General features: G+C 44.7%; 1 protein-coding gene across 5 annotated transcripts in view; it reads left to right on the forward strand.

The window, feature by feature from the left end:
- The first annotated feature begins 3,363 nt into the window (after nt 1-3,363).
- Nucleotides 3,364-22,314, forward strand: part of GRIN2A (glutamate ionotropic receptor NMDA type subunit 2A) — a 189,958-nt gene continuing 171,007 nt past the window's right edge. For 4 of the 5 annotated variants that reach the window (XM_075436447.1, XM_075436446.1, XM_075436448.1 and 1 more), the window contains exons 1-2: nt 3,364-3,611; nt 5,822-6,244. In XM_075436447.1, the coding sequence (XP_075292562.1) occupies nt 3,594-3,611; nt 5,822-6,244 (441 nt within the window). In that variant the 5' untranslated portion in view covers nt 3,364-3,593. Of the gene's footprint in view, nt 3,612-4,994; nt 6,245-22,314 lie in introns of all 5 variants that reach the window. The other variant, XM_075436445.1, reaches the window with a different exon arrangement.

The following is a 22,314-nucleotide window of genomic DNA, read 5'->3' on the forward strand; positions in this document are numbered from 1 at the left end:
TTGTGCAAGAGAAGACACTGCCAAATGAGGAGCTAGGCCAGTTTTCAGTAAGAGGGCCATCTGTGACCGAATGTTTTAGTACCTTTGAAATCAAGTGAGTTCTTTCCCATTTTTGCTTTGAGTTCATTTAGCAGGTACGTAACTTTGCAGCCCCCCAAAAGGAAATTTATGTTACTGTAGTCTTGTTTGCTAGACATTAAGTTTTTGCTGAGTCAGCTAGTTTCATTTCAGACTTGATCCTGTGTGGTACTGAAAAATGACTTCACATCAACGTCGCTTTCAGTTCTTGCTGGAGAGTTTTCTCAGGGTAGGTGAAATTCAGATATTTGTGGCAGAGAAGATGCATGGAAATATGTTGTTACTGGTTACAGCAATATTCCCTAAATGTAAGAGGACTTTACTGCTGGAACCAGAAACATTTTTATCGTTGAAATGAGTTCTAAGTAAGCCTGTCTCCCTCAACCTAGCCAGTTACCTGTAATCTCTTGTTACCGTGTTGTTTCACACAACATATGAAGTCTTATGTAATGGTGTTTCCATGTAGCAAGGATGGAGGAGTTCTGCAATTTGGTTTAGAGATCTCTTGAATCATGGCTTAAACTCTTTCAACAAAGACTACCTCTACTGAAAATAGAGTGGCAATAAGGTGGTATCTAATCTGTTGGAGTATTTCTCTTGGCTAACTCTGGTGTCATCGCATGAGAACAAATTCTTTTTACAAAGGGTGATTGTACTTACCTTAACACTGCTCTTTCTAAGAGCAAGAGGAAAACGATGGGAGTCGTTTTCTTGAATCTGGCTTTTAATTTAGCTGTCTAACATGTCTGAGGTACGCATTTTACAGCTGGTAAAGTAAAGCAAATGAGAGAAAGCAGCAGACAGACACAGTGTCACGACCAAGTCAGCGACAGAGCCCGAAGCCCGCCTCATGCCAGCCCTGTGCACCCTACTGCCGCTCTTGCCTCCTCTGGAAATGTGTCCTGTACCCAGGCATCCGGCTGCTTATTGCTGTTGCCAAGATTACTCTGCAACAGGTAGTTTTCAGAAAATGGAAACCTTTCTGTAATTTAATGTGGCTTTGGAAGGGACTAAGGAGAAGGTTTCTGACCTTTAAACACAGGTTTAGGTAGCAGGCAGGAGGTAGGGAAACCCCAGCTGGAAAATATCCTCAGAAGCGCAGGATTCCAAACTTCTTAAAGTTATGTTGTAGCTTCTTTTAGATAAGTGCGCAGCTGTTTGTGTGGGGAGGGCAAGCACTTATGGATCAATCCATCTGCCTTTCAGAATAAATGTTCTCCATAAAAATACTAAATTTGTAACTTAATCTCCCAAGTGCAGGGATGTTAGTGTTTGTTACACCACTTTTGAAGTAAGTGTTCCTTTCTTACACACAAATTACACGGACAAGTTAAAGACACTTAAATGCAATTTTTGTTTTCTTGTTTCTGCTGAGTGAAGTTGATTTCGTACCATGTTTGCAGTTCTTTAATCTTAAACTGTGCAAATATACCTAGAAATGGACTATGGATGTCTGTTAAAATAGCAGTCTAATTTTGCAGTGTGCACTCCACTCTGTAGGCAGTAATCTGCATGGATTCGGCGACGCTTTTGGGAAGGCTGCATGTGTACTGCCAAGATTGGTCCCAATGCCTTTGGGCTAATGTTTAATAACATGTTTTATTTTAATTCTGTTTTGTAAATTAATTTGGACTAAGTTTTAATGTGGTATTTCACAAACTTTTGTAAGAGTAATTGAGGAAATGTGTTTGAAACAGTGCTAAAGTAAGTCTAAATTTAGATTAATGAAAATCATATAGCTGTTAAAAAACTTGGCTGTTTCTTGTATTGGTCTTTCAAACCATTAAACTCAATGTGTTCTACACAGCACTTTGTATACTAAGCATTTTCCAAAGACACCACATCACTTTTAATATTTTAAATATATGCTAATATTAGAGTCACATTTTTTTCACCATGGTGAATTTCACTTGCATTGGAGGATCTTGCATCCCGGGTTTTGCTGCCGTTTCAGTAAATCTGCGGAATGATAACACTGAAATAACCCTTACAGGAGGATGGAGATGCAGCATCATCTCCAGTAACCGCGACAAACATCGCTGTAATATTTACAGGAGAGAAGTGTGCATCAAGGGTGAAATGCAAAGATGCATTAAAACATCCAGCTTCAAAAAATAAAAGGCCCAGCTGTAGCTGCATAATTGCTCTGCTTGGAAAGACTAATGCAACGTCTAAGGAAGCAATCTCTAAGTAAGTTAGGAGATGAGATCTTTCGAAGGAGAGAAAAAAAGACAGAGACCTATTGGGGAATTTTATGAAGAGACTGTCAGGACCAGTAAAGCTGGTGCTTTGTTAACGTGTATTTGGGAGCCAGTTCTGGGTATTCTGTGGTTTAACGTGGTGAAAAGCAAACTGCAGTGAGTGGGCACTGGGCGTTATCCAACCTGAACCTAGGGGTCTCCTCTGGCATCAGTGCCCGGTTGAGCGGGTCTGTCCAAACCCTGGCCTTACGCTGAAGTATTCAGCATGGAAATACACCAGGTTGTAACGGACTGAGGGCAGGAGTGCACGTCACCTGTGTGGTAGTTTGCTGGTATATTCACTCGTGCCAAACCACACGGGCTGAGGCAGCTGGAGCCAGGGCGGTGGAAGAGAGGCAGCGGCAGAGCGGGCGAGGAGGTGCCATGGTGGTGGTGGTGGTGTGGGCAAGGAGGAAAGTGCTGCTCGATGGCGGTGTGGGTCCAACCCCAGGGCTGCGCTGCGTGAGTGGGAGGTGGAGAAGGGTCCGCAGTGCTTTGAAATGGGGCACGGAGCAGGGGGGGGTGCCCAGAAGGAGCCAGCTCCTGCAGAGCAGGGGTTTGGCTTCGGTCTGGAGCTGTTAGGGCCGCTCCGAGGGCGGCCCCGGCGCCGAGGGGAAGGGAGCCCTGCGGCCTCCCCGGCTACCGGCCCACCGCCCGCCGCCGAGCCCCGCTGCCTTCAGCCCCCCCCGGCTGCGTGCCTCTGACTCACTCGCTGGCGCCCGTGGGAGCAGAACGGGGCGGAGGGGGCGGGGGGAGCCTCCAAAGTGGCCGCGGTCGCTCCGGCTTCGACAAGGCGCCCGTCAGCTTCGCCCCTGCGAGGGCGGCGGTGCGGGGGGGGGGGGGGCGCGGAGCCCGCAGCGGCGCGGAGCGGAGGCGGCCCCGGCGGGTGGATCCCGCCGCACCTCGGGCAGCCGCCGCTGCCGGTCCCCGCCGCCGCCGGGAGCCGAGGGGGGCCGGGGCTGCCGTCCTGGGCAGCGGCCGCAGCTGCTGTCTGGACAGAAGGGAGGCCGAAAGGGCGGCGGGGGTGGGGGGGGGTGTGTGAGATGCAGCCGCCGAAATGCCTTCTTCCAAAAGTACAGAGCGCGTCTCCGTTGCGATGGCTCTGCTCAAACTTGACCGTGCGGGATTTGGAGCGGTAAAGGGCTGCCGGGCTGGTGTTTACTGCGGCGGGAACAAGTTGCGGGATGCAACCCGGACACTGAGGGACCTATTTTCCACTTCGCGGTTTGCAGAGGAACCTACTGAGATGACTTTGAGGATCTCAAAGCTGCAACTATGTGGAGGGAGGATGCGGTAAGCATCGCCGCGGCGGCGGGCGGGGAGGCAGCGGGGCCCGGGGGGCGGCTGGGGTTGCGTGGGGAAGTGTCTTCATGCCTGCTTACGGGAAATAACGGAAACCCACGGCGATCCGAGCTGATCCCGGAGGGGTCTGCTGACGCCTGTCTCCCTGGGTTTGGTTATGCTGCACTCGGGGTGAATCCGCGCCGTTCCAGGAGCTGTGCCCCGCACCGGGTCAGCTGTTTGCCGGGTTCTGCTCGGTTCGGACCTGGCAGGAAAACTCCTGCCCTTGCTCGGGTGCTTTGGTTCGCTCCCAGCCGCTCTGCCCAGGCTGGGTGTCTCTCCCCGTAGGGCTTAAGCCCGGGCGCTGCTCTGGGAAGCAAAGGGGCGGCTGGGAGCACCCCCGGGATCCTCCCGCGCTGCGGGGGGGAGCATTGCCCGGACGGCTGCGGGCCACCGGCCCCGCTGTTCGCAGAGACCTCACGTTTATTTTTAAGGGAGCGGGGGGCGGGGGGGGGGGGGGGAACTTTAAAGCCTAGGCGCTTCATTTCGGTCCACACGCCGCGTGAGATACTGAAATATGTTTTTTTCCCCCCTGTCAGATCTGCAATTTGACTAACGGCTTTTCACCGTCTGCCGTTCCGCCCCCCCGCTGTCCCGCCCGCGTGCAGCCCCCCGCCCCCTCTCTCCCCGCCCGCCTAGCTGCCCTCCCGGGACTCCACGTCGCCCGCAGGCTGCGGCGGGGCCCCCCGAGCCCGGGGCCCCCGGAGCCCCGGCACCGAGGGGCGCGACATGCCCGCGACGTGCCCGGCACCCCCGGCACCCCGGCGCCTGCCGCCGCTCCGTCTCCCCGGGCGCCGGGTACGCGCCGCGCCGCCACGCCGCCGCCGGGGGGCGCCATAGCGCCGCGCCGCCGCCAGGGGAGCGGGGAGACGCGGGGCCGCCCGGCGCGGCGGGGAGCGGCCGGGGCCCGCGGCGGGCGCGAAGGGGTTGCGGGCTGCTTCGCGGGGCCGAGCCTCCTCCCGGCCGCCTCCCGCCGTGGGAAGCTGGCCCCGGGACGCGCGGCGGCACGGGTGGGCGGTTGCTCGGGCGCTCGGCTCGTCGGCCGCCCCGAGAGGAGGTGATGGTGCGGCCAGCCCAGGTCCTGGCGCGCGTTCCGGTGGCAGGTGATGGAGACAGGGCCGGCGGGGTGAGGGGGGGTCGCAAAAGGTGCCAGCCTGGTTGGGCAGCCCTGCTAGTGTCTTGTGCGTGACGCCTCGCAAGGAGCTGGGCGCTGCGTGGCGCGGGGACTCCCTGCTTGCAGCTAGCAGGGAGCCAGGTACGGGGGTGGACATCCCCCGGGGCACAGCGGCAGATCTTGCAGAGTCAGACCTGCTCTCCCTTTTCTCCCTCCTTCAGACAGTTCAGATCCCTCCTGCGGCTCCTCTCGCTCCCCATCCTGTCTGTATTCAGCCCCCTAAAGAGATTCAGCAAAGACGTGAAGTAAACCAGTGCAGTGATGCTCATTTATGGAACACCCTCCCCTTCAGCACCAGTGACAACTTTGTGTCTGAGATCAGCAGTTCAGAGACGGTCAAGTGAATGCCACGTGAGAGGAGGGAGAAGAATTCAGATAGAATATTGTGCTTCCAAATCTGTTCCAGAAATGCCATAGACTGTGCTGGAGCAGCAGCTGTCTGGGAGAGATCTTCAGAAATAAACCGGCATGGTTCTGGGATGCTGTGAAATGTATGGAGTATACAGACTGGAGTTTCCAGCAGACCTCTGGCTCGCTGCTCTCATTTTGAGCTAAAGAACCTCTTCCTGTTAGACTGCGACTATATTTTAAACAGATGTTCAGGACAAAGGAAAAAGGATTTGTGATTTTCTTGTTTTAGGATGGCAGGGTTAAAGAGAAGGATGATAACGTCTTTTTTTCGTTACGTCAGTAATTTTAATTTCCTTGGCCATCCAGGAAGAATTCTAATGGGTCTTTCCTCTGAACTTGTGCTACAGTTTTTGCGGTGCTTGCAGGAGACCAACTGTAATGCTGTCATTGGCAAGCCAACTTTCTGAAGGGATACAAGAGGCTTGAATTGAAACGAAGGTGAAGAATGCATTATAAAAGGCTGCGAAAGTTTGCATTGTGTCCAGAAGCTTTCTGTTTAAAATCTTCATTGGAGATATACAGTATATATTTTTTTCCTCTCTGTTGCTTCTGTCATACAATGTGATCACTTTTACAGGGGATAACGCTGGCAAAGATGAGGAAAATTGGCTGCGCTCTCCTGGTACTCCAAGCTCTTCTGGCGCCTTTGGATCTGGTTCGTGGAGCGGAGAAAACTTATCCCATCCTGAACATTGCAGTGATTCTGGGGAGGACCAAGTATATCACAGAGAGAGATATCAGAGCTCTCTGGACCAGGGAAATGTCAGCAGACCTGACTGTTGATGTCAATGTAGTGACCCTTCTGGTGAACCAGACTGACCCCAAGAGCATCATAACACATGTTTGTGACTTGATGTCCGGCACCAAGATCCATGGAGTGGTTTTTGGAGATGATACTGATCAGGAGGCAGTAGCTCAGATTTTGGATTTTATTTCTTCTCAGACTTCTATTCCAATTCTTGGAATCCATGGTGGGGCCTCCATGATAATGGCAGATAAGGTAGGAAAATTCATGAAAAGTGTTTGGTAGTCCAATGTACTTCACTGTGTTGGTCTCTTGTGAATAATCACTACAAATAATTGCAAAACGATGCTTTTAATTGTCTCTCTATACTTTAAAAAGGCAAAAATATATGGAGCAGTGTCCTCATTGATCACTCATCAAATATTCTGGGGTATCTTGGGGTTCATGCCCGAAGCTCAACTTTCTGTCTGTTGTGAAAGCAGTCCTGATGAAATTTTACTCTCCAGCACACTGAATGCTGGTCAGCTTAGAAATTTTACTAGCAAATATACCATATGGCTATAAAACCAACCTCAACATAGCAGGTCATAAAATGATTTTAGGGATAAGATGTAAAGTTGTAAGCAGATATTCAATAGACCCGAATGTATTTGAGGACAATAGTAGGAATAGGGCAGTCACATTAAGCTGGACTTTTGTGGTCCACTAGAGTCTATAAATTATATAGTCTTGCAAACTTGAACCAGCTCTTGTATTCGCTGTATTTATTATATTAGATTTTTTCCAACCTGACAGTTCTAATTTCCTGCTATGGTTTGTGAAAATCCCCAGTGGGGTTGTCTGAACTCTGGAGATAATGGCAAACTGTTTTGTTGGAAAACATCTCTTCATGTAATCCGTTGTGAGACTGTGGAATGTCAGAAGTGACTCAGGTACCCAGCTCGTGTTCCTTAACACTGTAACATTTTTTAAAAAATCCTTGCTGGCACTGCAGCATTGATCTAGTACAGTGATCACTGCTGTTTCTGACGCAGGGGCTTAGCACCGCGCAGGATGAGCTCTCTGGCGTGGGCTGCTGCGTGGCCAGGAGGTCCGAGAGGAGCCTGCACCGCAGCGTGAGAGAGGGTAGCTGAAGAGGGAGTCCAGCTGGGGGAAGTCATTTGCTGGTTTTCCAGCACACAAAGCTTTGCAATGTTAATTGCTACTTATTTCCCGATACTTGTACCCTTAAGGGTTTCTTATTCATTAAATGCTGTTATCTTATGCATTAAATGCTATAGAAGTGGCTTTTGCATAGTACTTGAATAGTAAAGAGCTCTCTGAATCTATCTAAAAATGAAGTGGTCCGGATACCTTATTTTGTAACTTGGGAGGGGGGGTGGAGCAGCAGGAAAGATGCAATGATCAGTTACAATTGAGGAATCGGCTTTGAAGTTTTTAAACTTTCTACCTCTGGGAAAGACTTTTTCCCCTGGGGCAGGAGATCTGTCTGTCTTGGTATTTTGAATGGGCTTCCTTTAAAACTTCTGTCGTAGAAGGGGAGGACAGTAAGTGCTGAGTTACAGCAGAGATTCTGTAACAATGGCTTTGACGTCTTGATTTATATGGAAAGATCATTACAGGCTATGCTACTGTCTTAAATGTAATTGCAGTGACCGAGTTACAGAGGCAGTTATTTCAAGTGCCTTTAAATTACTGTGCAGACTTACCCACCTTTATAAAGCTGGCTTTATGTACATTTAGGAATTTTATTTGATACATATTTCACTCTACTTTCTATACCAGTGTAAGAACGTTTGAAGATCCCAGCCAGTGCTGAGTGATGAAACATTGGCAGAAATCCTAACGGAATCAACTTCACGCTCGGTAGCAGATGCAGGATGTTACTGATGCAGATCTATTTTTCACTTCTGTGTAGGAGCCTCTAGAAAATGAAACAGGTTGATTTTCTTTTCTCAGTAAGCTAATGCTATTTTCTTTGTATGCTAATATTGTCAGTAGTATTATATCACTGTCTTTGATTTTAGGGATTATCACAGTTTACTAATAAAACATTTTTGTGCTGAAACTTAGCTTCTAAGATTTCTGTTTGGGAAATCAAAATTGTTCTTTTGTGTGTTAAGACAATCTAAAAGAGCTGTCTTCAGTAGCTTGAATTGGCTGAAGGAATGGTTGGTTCACATAACTAAAATTGCCTTAATTTTTAACTTGGCTGTTGCAATGTGCAATGTCTTGCAACTGGGTTTAGAACATCACAGTAATGAGACTTGTACGTGCCACTCAATTAACGATTTGCTTAGGAATGCGTTCCTGGGAGTAGAAGGCGAAATTCACAGTGCTGTCTTAAAGGCAGAGGAGATGAAGTCTGAGGGAGAAGGACTGCAAATGCAAAAACTGTCTTCCAGTGTCAGGATTTTAGCTGAAACACATGGAGGTGCTGGCTGAACTGCGAAGCTGATCAGTGTTTAAAGTCTTCTGTTTTGACTCGTACACTGAGGTGGCTGGATATGCAAGAAGAGATGCTTGGTCCCGCTCCCGCTTGTGGATGTAGTTCTCTGGCACTCTAATAAGGCTGTTTCATTTACATTCTTAGTGTGTGGCTCAAACAGGTATTTTCCTCCTCTGCGGCATTATGCTGCTGCTGTGTTTTAGATGACTTTTACTTCAAAATGTGTGTGTGTAGTACCTGCTTGCTTGCAGTCTACTAAGCATGGCTGACACAAAGGTGGTACAACAGCCCGGTGAATTCTGTGCCGAGTGGTTGTTATATGACGCTTCACTGTCCTAAATGTGAACTAAACTGAAGGCACACAAATGAGAAGTTGTCTATAATGCTCTATGCTGCTAAACAGTCAGAGTACACAGGCTTACTGTACTCTCTATGGCTCATAAATACTATGTCAATGTGAATGTCACATGAAGAGCTATCTCTTTAAAAAAGAAAAAGCTGTTCTAAGTTTCCAAACAGGAGGTATGCCCACATTTGGAGTATGCAGTGATTAATGCAGGACATACAGCTTTTGAAGTACCGAGTCCCCATGCGAACATCTGCTGTGAGCGGTGCGTAGCTCAGACTGCCTCCTCCGTTGGCCCAGCTGGCTGTACTCGGCTTCGGTTTGGGTAAAGTTAGCTTGCGCCAGCTGAGGAGATAATGTCGCTTGATATAGACTGTCAAAATTGACAGGCATGTGAAGCCAACAAAACTGGAATGTTTTCTGAGCCTAGCCGATACGCCCTCATCCGACATCTGCTGTCAAAGCCCTACCGACAAACCGAAGTGCCACTTAGGGATGTGTGGTACCTGCCTGGTCCGCACCGCGCCGCAGAGATACCCTCTGGGCACTGCCACACGCTCTGCCTCCTGCCGGCTTTATCCCCCTCTGCTGCCAGCGAGCTGCTCCCTGGCTTTGGTCTCCAGTTCTGCCACAGACTTCAAACCTATTCTGATGTGGTATAGACTGCTGCATGAGATGAGAATTATGTCTGGGGCATTCGTGCCAACCCACTGTGCATCAGCAGCCCTTGGAGGGTGCTGAAAACAGGCTGGCTGTTACTCATCTTGTATCTGTTGACATTTGGGGGATCTCAAACGAAACATTACTTAGGAGCTGTTCCCTGACTTGAGCATTTGGTTTCAAACTTAGTTATGTTTGTTTCACCATGTGCTGTGACTATAATGACAGTATTTGTGGTACTGTTCTAAAACAGAACGTCATGGTTAGCTCTGCGACAATAAAAGATTTGTTTCCTGCGCATGTGGGAGAAAAGCACCTGTGTATTATAAATGCTTAGCGTCTTCGAACCATGCTGCTTTTGCATATTGCAAAATTAAGTCCTTCTAACTTCTCATTAGAAATCTTTCTGAAAGACAGAATTTATAACTTGAAGCATTTCATTGTCGTGGAAGTCCTGACAGTTACAATGCATAGCCAAACGGCGTTAAAGGTGAGGGTAACTTTCCAGAAGGGCTGTTACAAAAGTGATGCTTCTTGAAACAGCTCTGGAAATGTTATGCAAAATAAATCTTTGCTTTTCCAAAAAATAACTACTGTATGTGGCTAAATTATCATTCTTCATTATTCTTTCTGCCGATAATATTGGCAATAAACACTTCTAATTGTTTAGTACAAAATCCCTTTTGCATCTACCACTAGGTTCAGCTTTGCTTTTTCACCCTGACCCTCATCCAAAACAGTAAACGTAGAATCATGGAGCACCTGAGGTTAGAGGCATCACTGGAGGTTGTCTGACCCACCCCAGCTCAGTGATGAGCTCACGTCAAAGTCAGACCAGATCGTCCAGTCAAGTTCTGAATATCTCCGTGGATGCAGATACCACAGCCTCTCTGGGCAATCTGTTCCAGTACTTCACCTTTCTCACCATGCAGATATTTTCATTATAGCTCATCAGAACTTCCCTCTGGGCTGTGACCACAGGCTCTTGTTCTTTTGCTGTGAGTCTCCGAGTCCCCCTCTGCCTCTGTGTAGCTGTTAGGCTGCGGTTATACCTGTCCTAACCTGCCCCTTTTCTGGGGAAAAGAGTTCCCTCAGCCTTTTCTGGCACCTCCTGTGCTCGTCCTTTGGACTCACTCAGGTGTTTTGATGTCTTGCACGGGGGAACCTGCAGCTGGACAGAGGACTGCAGACACGTGGCGAGCCCCAAGGCGGGGAGAACCCCTTCCCCTCAAGCAGCTGGGTGGGCTTCATCTCCTGAAGGGAGCACTGCTGACTCACGCTCAACTCCACCCCAGGCCCACACGTCCTGCAGCGCTGCTGGGTATTTATTGAGACATCTAACTGGGAGTCAGTAGTAAGTGAAGTGGTACTTTTAAATCTTGCTCATTATTTTGGTGGATATTTTGCAGGTATTTTACTGAAGTTCTTGCAGATGTTTGCATTACCTGTCATTTTCGGCTCATCACAGACATAGTTGCTCTGTTTTTCCTCATTCCTGAGGTACAAAAGCCATACCGCACTTATGCAAACCAGAACTCTAAGACCAGCCTTGTAACTCTGATCAGAGCTCACCCAGGCTCCCGGCTCTGGTACTGAGAACTTACGCTCCCTTGTCCATGTAGAACTTTGTATGCTGCTCTTAAGGTTCCTCTACACACCTTGCTATTGCTTTGCCATGTGTCCTCATAACACAGTGATTATATTAAAAAAAAGTAAAAAGGAAAGTTCAACAACCACACTTCCAATCTGCACTGTGTAAAACCGTGCTTCAATTCTTATGCTTTAAAAATTGTTGTGATGAATTGGGAGGTGTTTGGTTTGTTTTTTATTGTAGAATCTTCTCTGGACATCATGCTTCATGGAGTGCACTCATCAATTTGCATATCTTCCGTATGTGTTATGTAAATTTCTGTCCAGCTCCTCTAGTTGGTTCGTAAAAGCAGTCCTGTGTTTTTACAGAAAATCTTAAATTTCGTAACTTTTCATTCCCGCCCTCACTGAGAACTGATATTAGCATGTGTATGGCACTGTGCTTCTGGTCATGATATTAGCTTTGGCTTTGGCTGGTACTGCAAAGACTGAAAGATTAAACTATAGCTTAATAAATGCTTTTGTACAAAAATACCTGTCTTCCCGTAGCTGGTGTTTCAGCTCCAGATACAGTAGCTTGCGCTATTCCATTGCACACAATATGTTCAGCTTATGGCTCTTTTACAGGAACAGTTGAATTTGACTTTCTTTCCTTCTAGCTGCACTAATGCTGCTATGGGAAGTGTAACTTTCAGATATTGTCATTTTTATTTTGAACTGCAACAAAAATGTAGCATTGACCTCCTCTTGCAAACCTGTGCTTAGTTGACCATAACCAGAAAAAGTCAATCTGTAAGTATTTTTCTACAATAAAGTTGTCTTGCACATCTGTAAAGATTTTTGGAACTAGGCTCGTAGTCTGTGGTCATACTTACGCTTACGTGCCGCAGTCACTGTTATTACATGGTTAAACACATGCTTGAAATCTGTCGCACTGAGGTGAATGAAGTGAGTGAATACAGTGTCTTGTGCTGCTCTCCAACAGGAGCCGGCGCTTCGGGAGCGTGCGGTAGTGATGATGCAGCATGCTGGTTTACATTGCTAGTCTTGTACTGTCATCGCTGTGAGCAAGTAAAGCATTAACAGCGTTCGCTGCTTTGAGCTGTGTCTCAGAGGAGCATTATATTAATGACATGAGCCTCGCTCTCTCGCTCCCACTCTCTCTTTTGTTTTCTAAAGGATTTTCCTAGCTGTTTCTGAGATGATTGTATTAGTCCTCATTCTCTTGTCCACACAAAAGTTTCCCTCTTAATTTAGCAAAGGAAAGCATGGAGGATTTTCTGGAATACTGTGAGAGCAGACTTAAACTGTCACTCTTGTGGAGTTGCAGGGAGAGATGTTTGGTTTGATTTTCCTAAGTGGAAGGAAGATAGTTTTGAAAAGATTGAGAATTTCTGTAACTAATAATTTTGTAGGAAATGGAAATCTTCTAGTTCACTTGATTTTTGCTGTAGCTCCGGCGCGGGTAAGTTGCTGGTGTTTTTAGCTTGTTTGAGTTGACACAGTTGCAGCTGAGTCCAGGGTGGGGTCCTAGGCACAGCTCTTGCTTAGGAGTGAGGAGGGCTTGGTTCTGCTTGGAGTTATCTGCAGTAAGAGCAGTATTTTTTCCATCTCAGAGGTACTGTTTTCTTTCTTTTCAAACTGTCTGTTCTTACAGTTCTTGAAAACAGAAATCCATGAGTGTATTTGTTTTGAGCAACAATGTTTTAAAACTGCTAGTGAGTCTCTGTTGTAGATCATCCATGCAATCTTCCCAGACTATTGCCTGCCTATAGGTAATTACAACACACCAGACCCCGGAGCTAGAAAAGTAGGACACCAGCCCTTCAGCGTAATTTTCTGCTTGCAGACATTCCTGGTGGCATCTTTGGAGTCTTTTTTTCCCAAGGAAATTCTCAAATGTAAAATCCAAAATTATTTCCTTTAAGCTGCAAAATAGTAATAGACTATTATGAAGTGCAGAAGACATTTCTGGCAATTGGAATATATCCAAAGGACATACCTGAAAATATTCATTCTAATAAAATTATGCAGTGAATAGAGCAGAAGGGCCTTGGTATCATGTCAAATCCATTTTTCATGTTTCATTTATTACTTATTTTTGAGAGGATGCTTAGATTATTTGAATAGACTGTTTAATAGTGTGTTTTATTTGTCACTTATTTGAACTAACAATTTAATTTGAAGAATTTCTTCATAATTTTTTTTTTTACTTGCTTGAAAGATATCTGGGGTAGATCTGCCTACATAAGTGATGTTACAAAGACCTTTGTATAGATGAACAGAGAAACTTTGCAGACCGCAATTGTTTTTATTTATTAGAAATCTGTGGTCATCTGGGCCAGCTTTGCATGTACTCTTTTCTCCCGCTCTTCGCTCTTCCTCCTCTGCCTCCTCTTTTTCCTGGAGCTATGAAGTTGTGTGGTTTTGACTGAGAGAGCCCAGCTTGGATTGTCTCCATGCCATCTGTCACCATGTTGTTTGTTTAAATCCTTGAGATATTTTCTTCTGTACTTCACTGAAATAAATAAATCAAAGTGTAGCAGCATCATTGGCTATTTATGTTGGACTTAGGCTTAATGTCCTTAGGAGAAAACCCCTGTGCTTGCAATTGAGGTGCACGAGCTCAATGCACAGTTTGTAGAAATGGTGATGGCTGGATTCTCTCGGTGCAGAGCTCCAGGCACGCTGCCTGTTCACCCTCCAGCCGCAGGCCCCTCTGGTCTCTCCAGCTGGAGACCAAGCTGGGGATCTCGTGGCCCCGGAGAGCCACTGCTGCTCGTGGATTGCGCTTGGGTCTCCCCGTTGTTTCTAGCAACTAGCAAGTATTCCTTTGTGAGTATTTGAACTGAAAGCAGCTGTGCTGCAAGGCCCACGGTGAATGATCGATTTGATATATTGGGTCAGGGAGAAATGGAGACTCGCAGACTTTGTGTGAAACTGGAACTAAGTAAGATTGGTTAGAAGCGGGAATGTTTTGGAGAGAAATTACACTGTGTAGAAGCAATGCAGTATAGAAGCTGAACAACCAACAGGAAAACCAGCTTGTTTCTTGATATGCAAAGGTGATATTTGAAGTTGCAGATAGAGGTTACTTGGTGTCCGGCAGCTGTAAGCTTGTGCTGTGCAGTTAATGCCTCACCTTTCCCAACAGGAATTTCCCCCGTAGTTTCCATATGTGAAGCTTAAGTGGTCAAAAAGCCTGGGCGTTTGAAAGGAGGAGGTGATCCCAGGTGTATGAGTTATGTCTTGTTTAGGGAAGAGCAAAACTTGTCTGGAGAAAGGTCTGTGCCTTCTGGGACTCCGGTGTGAGGGGTCTGTGGCTGCACACAGTGTTCCCTGATCAGCCTTTGTGACTGATTTAAACATCTTGAAAAAGCAACAGGTTCTAGTCCAAATTTGTGACTAGGGTTTTGGTTGAATACTGGCTCTTTCAGTTTCATATGCAGATTAAAGAAATCATTCATAAATATATATATCTGGACAGTTTGTGTAATCCATTCCTACTCCCCTCATCTTAACAGCCACAGATACCCAACTAAAACTGACCTAGGAAATCCAGCAACATATCTGAGGTCATAAACCGGTCCTAAACTTCTAGAGCATGCACAACAGTGAAACATCTCCATTTGATTGTACACGTATAGGACAGAGAATGCTTAGCAAGATTAACGAGCATTTGGACAGGGGCCAGTTCAAATCCGAAGTGCAGTCCCTTTTGGCTGTAACACTCTAATGAGCACATTGGGGGGCTGGGGATGAGATTTGATGAAAACGCTAATATTCTGCGTACAGCTCCATTTCTTTTGGAAGTTGGCTTTTGTTTCATCTTTTGGCATGAGCAGGTCTGAGAAAGCTATGTCTGTTCTTCTGGTGTACGTGCAGGTTCTTCTCCCTGCTTCCTTCCAGATTCCTGTGCTGAAGGTGGAGAGGAAGGGTGAAAGAATAAAAGGTTGTCATCTTCATGCTTTTAATATTTTTTCAAGTACATGGATTTACCTACTCCTCAGGACAGAGCCTACAAATAATAGCGGTTTGGTGTGTTGAAGGGGCTGACAGTAGTGTAGTTTCCTAGCAGGATCGTGTACACCCATCTTTGAGCAGCCGGGATAGTTTTTTTTCAGATGAAGACCATACACCTTTCAACTTTCATCTATGTATCCTTTGATCTAGGTTTTGAGTAAACTGTCTCGGGGAGGTGCTTCATTACCAGACCCTACAGTCAGCGTTTAGGCTTTCTGTCTCCGTCACAGGTTTGGGAAAGGAATTTCCTTTTAGGCTTTTAATGAAGATAGGCTGGACTATTTCCTTGTCACAGTCACCTGCTGCAGCATGACCGAGAACACCAATGCTGGTCTCACTCCACGGCCTCCGCTCAGTGTGCCGAGCTATTTATAGCCTGCCTTTTGTGTATCTCAGAGCAAGAGGTTTCTATAAACGTGTTTCGCTCAAGGCATTACTGGGTGGAAAGTTGCTTATCTCTTCCTTTTGTTTCCTTTTCTTGACAGTGGGGTTTTTTTAGCGTCCTAACTTTTGATTCAAGATTTCTGTGTGTAATTTTGTTGTTACGAAGTTTTGTCTGTTAGTGCTGACCAGCTTGCCTCTCCACGTGACTAGAATTAACAACAGGACTGCTTTGTTATCACTACATTGATTTTCTGTCTAGTGGAAACACACTGCATATGTAGAACCACTGTGAAAGAGGAAAGAGCGGGGGTTTTATAGCCACCTTCCAGCTCAACACAATTTATAATACAATTAGGAATGACAGTTATAATTAAATAAACAGAAAATAGAATTAAGGTAATCTGTTCTAAGTGTGCAACATTCCTGTAATGAGTTGCTTTAAGGAGTTACAGAAACATATAATTACCAGACAAATTACATGTTACTTTTTGTGTGTGAGGCTAATTAAGAGTTCTGTGTAAATTGTGTTGGCAGAGGCATCAGAGCTATATGGAGTACCTAATTGGGACGAGATATGGCTTGTGAATTCATCATAAGAAAACAGATGCAAAAACTCTGGGAAGTGTCTGTATTCTAGTCAAGCACCATCTAGGATGGTCTGGTTTGTTTTCAATAGTCACGTTACCTTTGTAGTAAATAGGCTGACCCTGTCCCTTGTTTCATTTTGATTGGTTTGCCATCCCGTCCTCTCTCCTCTCCCTACTGCATTTTAACTGTTGTTACTGCAAAAGGCTGACATTTCCTGTTGTGGAATCTGGTTTCTAGTGAAAGATGCTGTGGATGACTCCAAGGCTTAGCATGCAAGACATTAAGCTCTATCGCTTAACTGTGTAACAGTGAACTGGTACCGGAGCTGTAGAAAGAAATGTTTGCTTCCTTCGCTTGCTCTTAGACTGCGTTTTTCTTATCCAGTCCGTTCTGCATGCAGGTCTCCTGCAACCAAACAGCTGCTTCCAAACACCCGCCTGTTCTGCTGTCATCATCTGCATCCCATCCACTTGCTATTCTGCTTTATCCTTGACTCTCACCCTAGTGTTAGAGTGAGGTGGTTTTTGTGTTTTTTTTTTTTAATTTTGCATTTATTGTCTCAGCTCACTTCTAGGAGAAGTGAGGTTGGCTAGGAGGGAACATGCATCTTGGCTTAAAATTGTGTATCCCTTAATGTTAGGAATACTGGGAGTCTCTCAGTGTACACAGAGCACAGATGATAGTTGTGCTAAAATAAGATTAATTGGAGCAAATAAAAATTCTCTGGAATCCCAAGAAGAAAATAAACTGTTATGACTTTAAGCCAAGTCTGTTTCTGTTTAATAGCAGAAAGTAGAGAAAGGACAGAAAACTGAACCAGGTGAGCTAGGGTAACGTTGGTGGAGAGCTGAGGTGGTGATCAACCACCAATAGAAATTGCTGGTGGAAGTGATCTATTTGTGAAGAAAGACATATGAGAAAACCAAAAGTATTCAAAACTCTGAGCAGCTGAACAGCTTCCATCTTGGTATCTCTTCATGGCTCCTGGTCTTAGAATTCTGGACAGTTCTTCTCCTGTCCTAAGTAATTCTTTCTGCATTCATTGACCAGTTTATGTACTCGTGTAGGGGGACATTTGCTTTTCCTGGTGCAATATAGCGAGTCCAGGCTGAAGTTAATATCTGGAAGTTGATGTATTGGAGTCCGCATGTTTCTCTGCCAATGTCATTTAAAATTTCCCTACTGCTTTCATTTTTTTTCTTTAGTATAACCTCTGGGACAGGGTCAGTATACTGGCTTTCCTAAATACGCAACCCTCCCTTTATTTTGCTGTGCACTTGGCTGGCTACTGTGTCCAGCACAGATGGCCTTCTGTGTAAACATCCATTTCTACAGAAAATGGAAGGAATTCTCTGATTAGTAGTAATATAGATACTTTTTTCTGTGTATGTTCTGTGTTCGCTCTGTTCAGGTGCTTTGCAGGGGTGCCTACTACCTCGGAAATCCATGAAGTTTAGGAACTGGCATTTGAAAATATATTTATAATTCCCTTTTGCAACTGATTTTCAATGCAATTAATCTGTATTTCAGATCTTCCATTAGGGGCTTCAGAATACTTGGGGACAGCACAGACTGACAGTTAAACTATATGAAAATAAATTGCTTTCCACAGTATTAGGGGGCTTGCTGATTCTGCAGTCTCCCTTGTATGTGAATGTGTTTTGCTGTTGCTTTAAAATACCATTGAGACTCATGTTTACTGGCACAACTTAAATTGTAGTTATGTGCACAGAACGAAGTAATGGATTGTGAATTACATAAACGCTGATGTCATCTAAATGACTGGTTGTATCCTGAGGTTGAAAATGAGCAATGTCTTCGGAGAACAGAGCATAGGAAAGTGTCAGACAAGGATAGCTGTGGCTCTTTGCAGGGTAAGCTCGCTTGTGGAAGGAAAAATACAAGTTTAGTGATTTCCCCCAAGCTCCCAGGATGGCTAAAGTCAACAAATGATCCTCATAGCCGTTTCCCACTATACTCACCCTGTCCTTTTTCCAGTCTTAATTTTAAAAGTTGTGTCCACGCTTTCCTTTTCTAACCTTTTCCAGGATACAGGCTTCTGGCTACAATCTCTTTTACTTTCCTGTTGTTGTTCTGTACTATCCATCACCATTTTATAGCGCTTTATGTATGAAAACACATCCCATGGTCTCTGAATTAAAATTTAAATGAACATGTGGGAAGTTTTTATGGGAGCCAGCTGTCACCTGCAGCATGTGTGCCTTTAATGGTCACTGAAAGCCTTACCAATTTTTTTTGTGTGCTTCCTTATGTTGTTTTATTTCTGTTTAAGTGTGTTTTCTTGTATGAGATGACTGTTGGCTTGAGCGGAGCTGCGTTGTGATTTACCTTCGCAGTACAAGGTGGAGATCTTAAAATCGTGAGATATTTCATCCAATAATAGAATGTCGTTATCCAGCTCAGTAGTCCTTATTCCAGTGTAAGTCTATTGATTTGTTAAGCTGCAGTGGACCCCTCCGTGGACACTGCCTAAAAGCAGATGAAAACTTAAGCCAAAGTAAGAATGAACTCTGCTCATTCCCAGCCCTCTACTGCTTTTTTTTTTTTTTACTGTCTGATAAGTAAGCTATACGCATGCAAAACCTTAGCTTTAAATAACTTCTGCGAAAAACAATTCTCTAGGCCAGTAAAGGCATTTCATAATGCCAAGGAGCAGACTTCTACCAGGAAAAGATAGCGTCCGGGCTTACAGCATCCGGGTCATGTACGAGTCCCATGTGGAAAGCAAAAATGCAGCTTGCGGGATCCTGGCTGCGGCGTGATTGATTTCACTGTGAAGTAAAGGACTAGGAGCAAGTGCAAAGTAAGCAAATACTTTAAATACTTAGTCCTTTAATGTCTACTTAAATGCTCTACCTGAAGGTTTGAATGCTGCAATGTAAAGAGAACAGATGGAAGGGTTTTTGCCTTTCTAATAAGGAGCTTAGTATGTTCTTTGTATAAAAGACATAAAGATGTGGACATAGCCTCTTAATATCTGAGGTGGAAAGTCCAAGCAGCACATTAGACTTAAGCCATATTCTGCTTAGAAGAGCAGTCTTTAGTTAAAAAAATGATTTGGTACGTTAAGGGCTGTAGTGGCACTTGGGGTGCCATCTTTCAAATGACTTACTGGTCTGCTGGTGAAATACCTTGCTGACATGCTACTTGTTTTTACTTAAGTTAAACCTGATATTCTACTTAAACTTCATTTTGGTATTTAGATTTTTGTCTTACCAGGTCACTTTAGGGTTTCATTTGCATGTCTGACCCAGTTAACAGCTCTGTTATTAAACCAGCTTTTCTGATTCAGCTCGGACGGTGGTATATTTTCCTTCTTAACGAGCATTCTAGTGTCATATTAAAAAACCCCACAAACATTCTCCCTCCCTTAGCTGCTTTTTAAATCAAGTAAATACAATAAGTCTAACTCCCTGTTGAGCTGGTTTAATAATTTGTTTTTCCATCTGCAGAGAGCCAATTCCCAAAGTAACTTCAAAGAGCCTTGCCTGGGTAAAATCTTCCAGCTCTGGACCAACAAAGATTACAGAAATATGCTGATGCAATAGCTGGAAACCTCTGGCTATCTTGGCATGGAGGCTACAGCTCAATATTTGTTTCAATTATTCTGTTGCTGTAGACCTTAAATGTTTGTAACTGAAAATTTTACTGCTGCTTTGCTTTTGCCTCCCACGGTAACTGTGCACAGCGTGATGTGTTATGCAAGTGCGTAGACATGGCATTTGTAGGCTCGAGGAGCACTGGCTTTCTGGGCCCGGAGGTGATCTCATACGGAACTTCACCAAGAAAACAACCATGAACTTCAGCATTGACATAAATGGACCATAGACAAGTCTGAAGCCTTGCAGCAGCAAATACAGACTATTTGTGATATTTTATATTTAATCCAGCCTGATCTGTGCAGGCCTTATCAAATGATTTAGAAGCTCCAAGTGAAATGGCTCCTGGGAGAGAGATGTCTTCTCTTCTTCAGCATTTTCTACGTTGCCATGTGTAATCTCTCGGCTTGCTAAAAATAAAAACAATCCCCTGCCCGACAGAGATAAATAGACTTGAGATAAATATTTTATATCTAATGGGTATGTCATGTTTTTGAGTACAGTAACAAATATATTTAAAATTGCCAATAGGGTGTTTGAGAATCTGCTTCACAAAACTGCAGTATAAGTAGTTGTCTTTATTTCTGTGGTCTTCCTAACTTGAGGCTGTGCCTTATTCATGGCATTCTAGTCCAGCAGTTGTCGTTCTTGTTTTGGAGAAATACTGATTTTTTTTATTTTTTTTTTTTGGGTCAAAACTCCTATCTGAAAATCGGTGTGTCTGGGATTTGTCCCAAATTAATTTCCTGTGGGGAGAAGGGCTGCGAGTTTGGTCTCTCTACAGTGACTCTGCTGGATTATAGTGTCTGCCAGTAGAAATGCACTACTTTGGTTTTAACTGAAGCTCTTCCAGATCTTAATTTTTGACTTAATCGAATCGTTACCACAAGCAAATCTAATTCTGGCATACTATTTCAATTGCTGACTTTCGTTTCTGACTAAGGATTGGAAGGATTAACCCAGATTTTAGCAGTTCTCTCCATGACTGGGTGGATAGGATTAAAATCTCTGTGATGCTCATTGTGGCTGTTCATTCCAGTTTTTGAATATTAGTTATGTCTTTGACTGGGACTGGAAATTTTCTGAGAATAAGAACACAGCTAAAGGACAGTATGTTGAATTCACTGGATTGCTTTGTATTTCAATTAAAAAACTGCAAACACACTTCACCTTCTTACAGGACCACGATATATAGTTTAGCATATTCTAGATTAATTTTGCAGTATTAATAAATTTATTAGCTTTGAGACATTGTAAAAATATGTATTTTTAGAAAAAACTAGAGGTAAACCAAGAATGGTATAAAGTTTAGTAGGATCAAGTTGCAACATCTTGCTAAGAACTGGTTGCGTGCAACAAACTTTTCTGGGCCAGAAGCTGGCGAGGTGCTCCTGTATTTTTTTCTTTTAGTGTTGCTATTAGAAATAGGGACAGTTTCACTCACTATTTAGGAAAAGGAGGAACTTCTGGAGTATTGTCTGCAATTAGTTTCCCACATTCTATAAAGCTGTGGTTAATCTTGTAATGGGTCTAGAGATCAGTTGCTACAGTGGCTGGGGAGTGGAAAGTCTCACCTGCAGGAGCTGAGGTGAGTTGGGTTTGTTTAGCAAAAATCAGCCTGGGAGGGGAGTATGGTAGCTGGATACAGCATGAAGGAAAGCTGATTAAACAACATAAAATGAGTTGACAGGAAGAATGAAACTAAAGTGGGCATCCTTTGGGTGGGAAACTGAAAGTAGTGAAGAGTATTTAGAAGGAACGGCCAGAAGCCAGCTAGTGTTATGATGGAAACTGGTCAATGAATGAAGAAGTATGAGGACTTGCAGTATGAAGTTCTTTCGAGTCCTACTTTCTTCTCTACATTTATAAAAGGCTTGAGATAACCACACAATACATAATAGGATTGTCTCCAAATCTAGCCAGGGTTATATAAATGCTAGATTTGGTGAAGATGAAGTGGTATGAGTAGAGTCCTGGTGTACAGCTGATCAGAAGGTCAAGGACTGTGCTTATCAGCCTTTGGAAGACAGACTGGCCTTGGGATCCTTGTAGGAATGTAGTAAACTATGTTCCAAGAATTTCTAACGCCTCAGCTCCTAGGAAAGGATATACTTTTTATTTTCTGGGGAAATGTTAATTCTACCTTTTTATTTTAAGTAGGAGAATTTATTACTATTCTTTGGATATTTCTGCCCTTTTTGTATTTATTCTCTTGTGCCTCAGGCAGCAGCAGAATTCTCAAGAGAGATGTGATGAAGACATACTCGGGACTTTGAAAAACAGTGCTGTTTGCCTCATGTCATCCTGCTTTATTAGGGAAAAAGAGAACCTGTTAACAGGCATGGAGCTGCGTGGTTGGAAGGTTACAGTATGGGGTGAAGGTTACAGTAAGGTGAAAGCCTTGTAAGTTCTGTGGCCTACTCTCACCAGAATCTGCACGTGATGTTGCCTGCGTGTCACACATGCTATGTAGTGGTTTAAGTTACATAAACCTGTGGGCAGCCTGGGTTGCAGTTGCAGCTGGGCACCCATTACTTTTTAATAGCCGTGCTGGACGTTCATTGCTCTTCTGTGGATTGAAGACTGAAGTGGGATAAGCGTGAAAAAATCTGATCTTTTGCTTGATGCAATGTGTACATGATTGTGTAATAATCAGATGTCCATT

Source organism: Opisthocomus hoazin, chromosome 15, assembly GCF_030867145.1.
Source record: "Opisthocomus hoazin isolate bOpiHoa1 chromosome 15, bOpiHoa1.hap1, whole genome shotgun sequence".
Classification (NCBI taxonomy): domain Eukaryota; kingdom Metazoa; phylum Chordata; class Aves; order Opisthocomiformes; family Opisthocomidae; genus Opisthocomus; species Opisthocomus hoazin.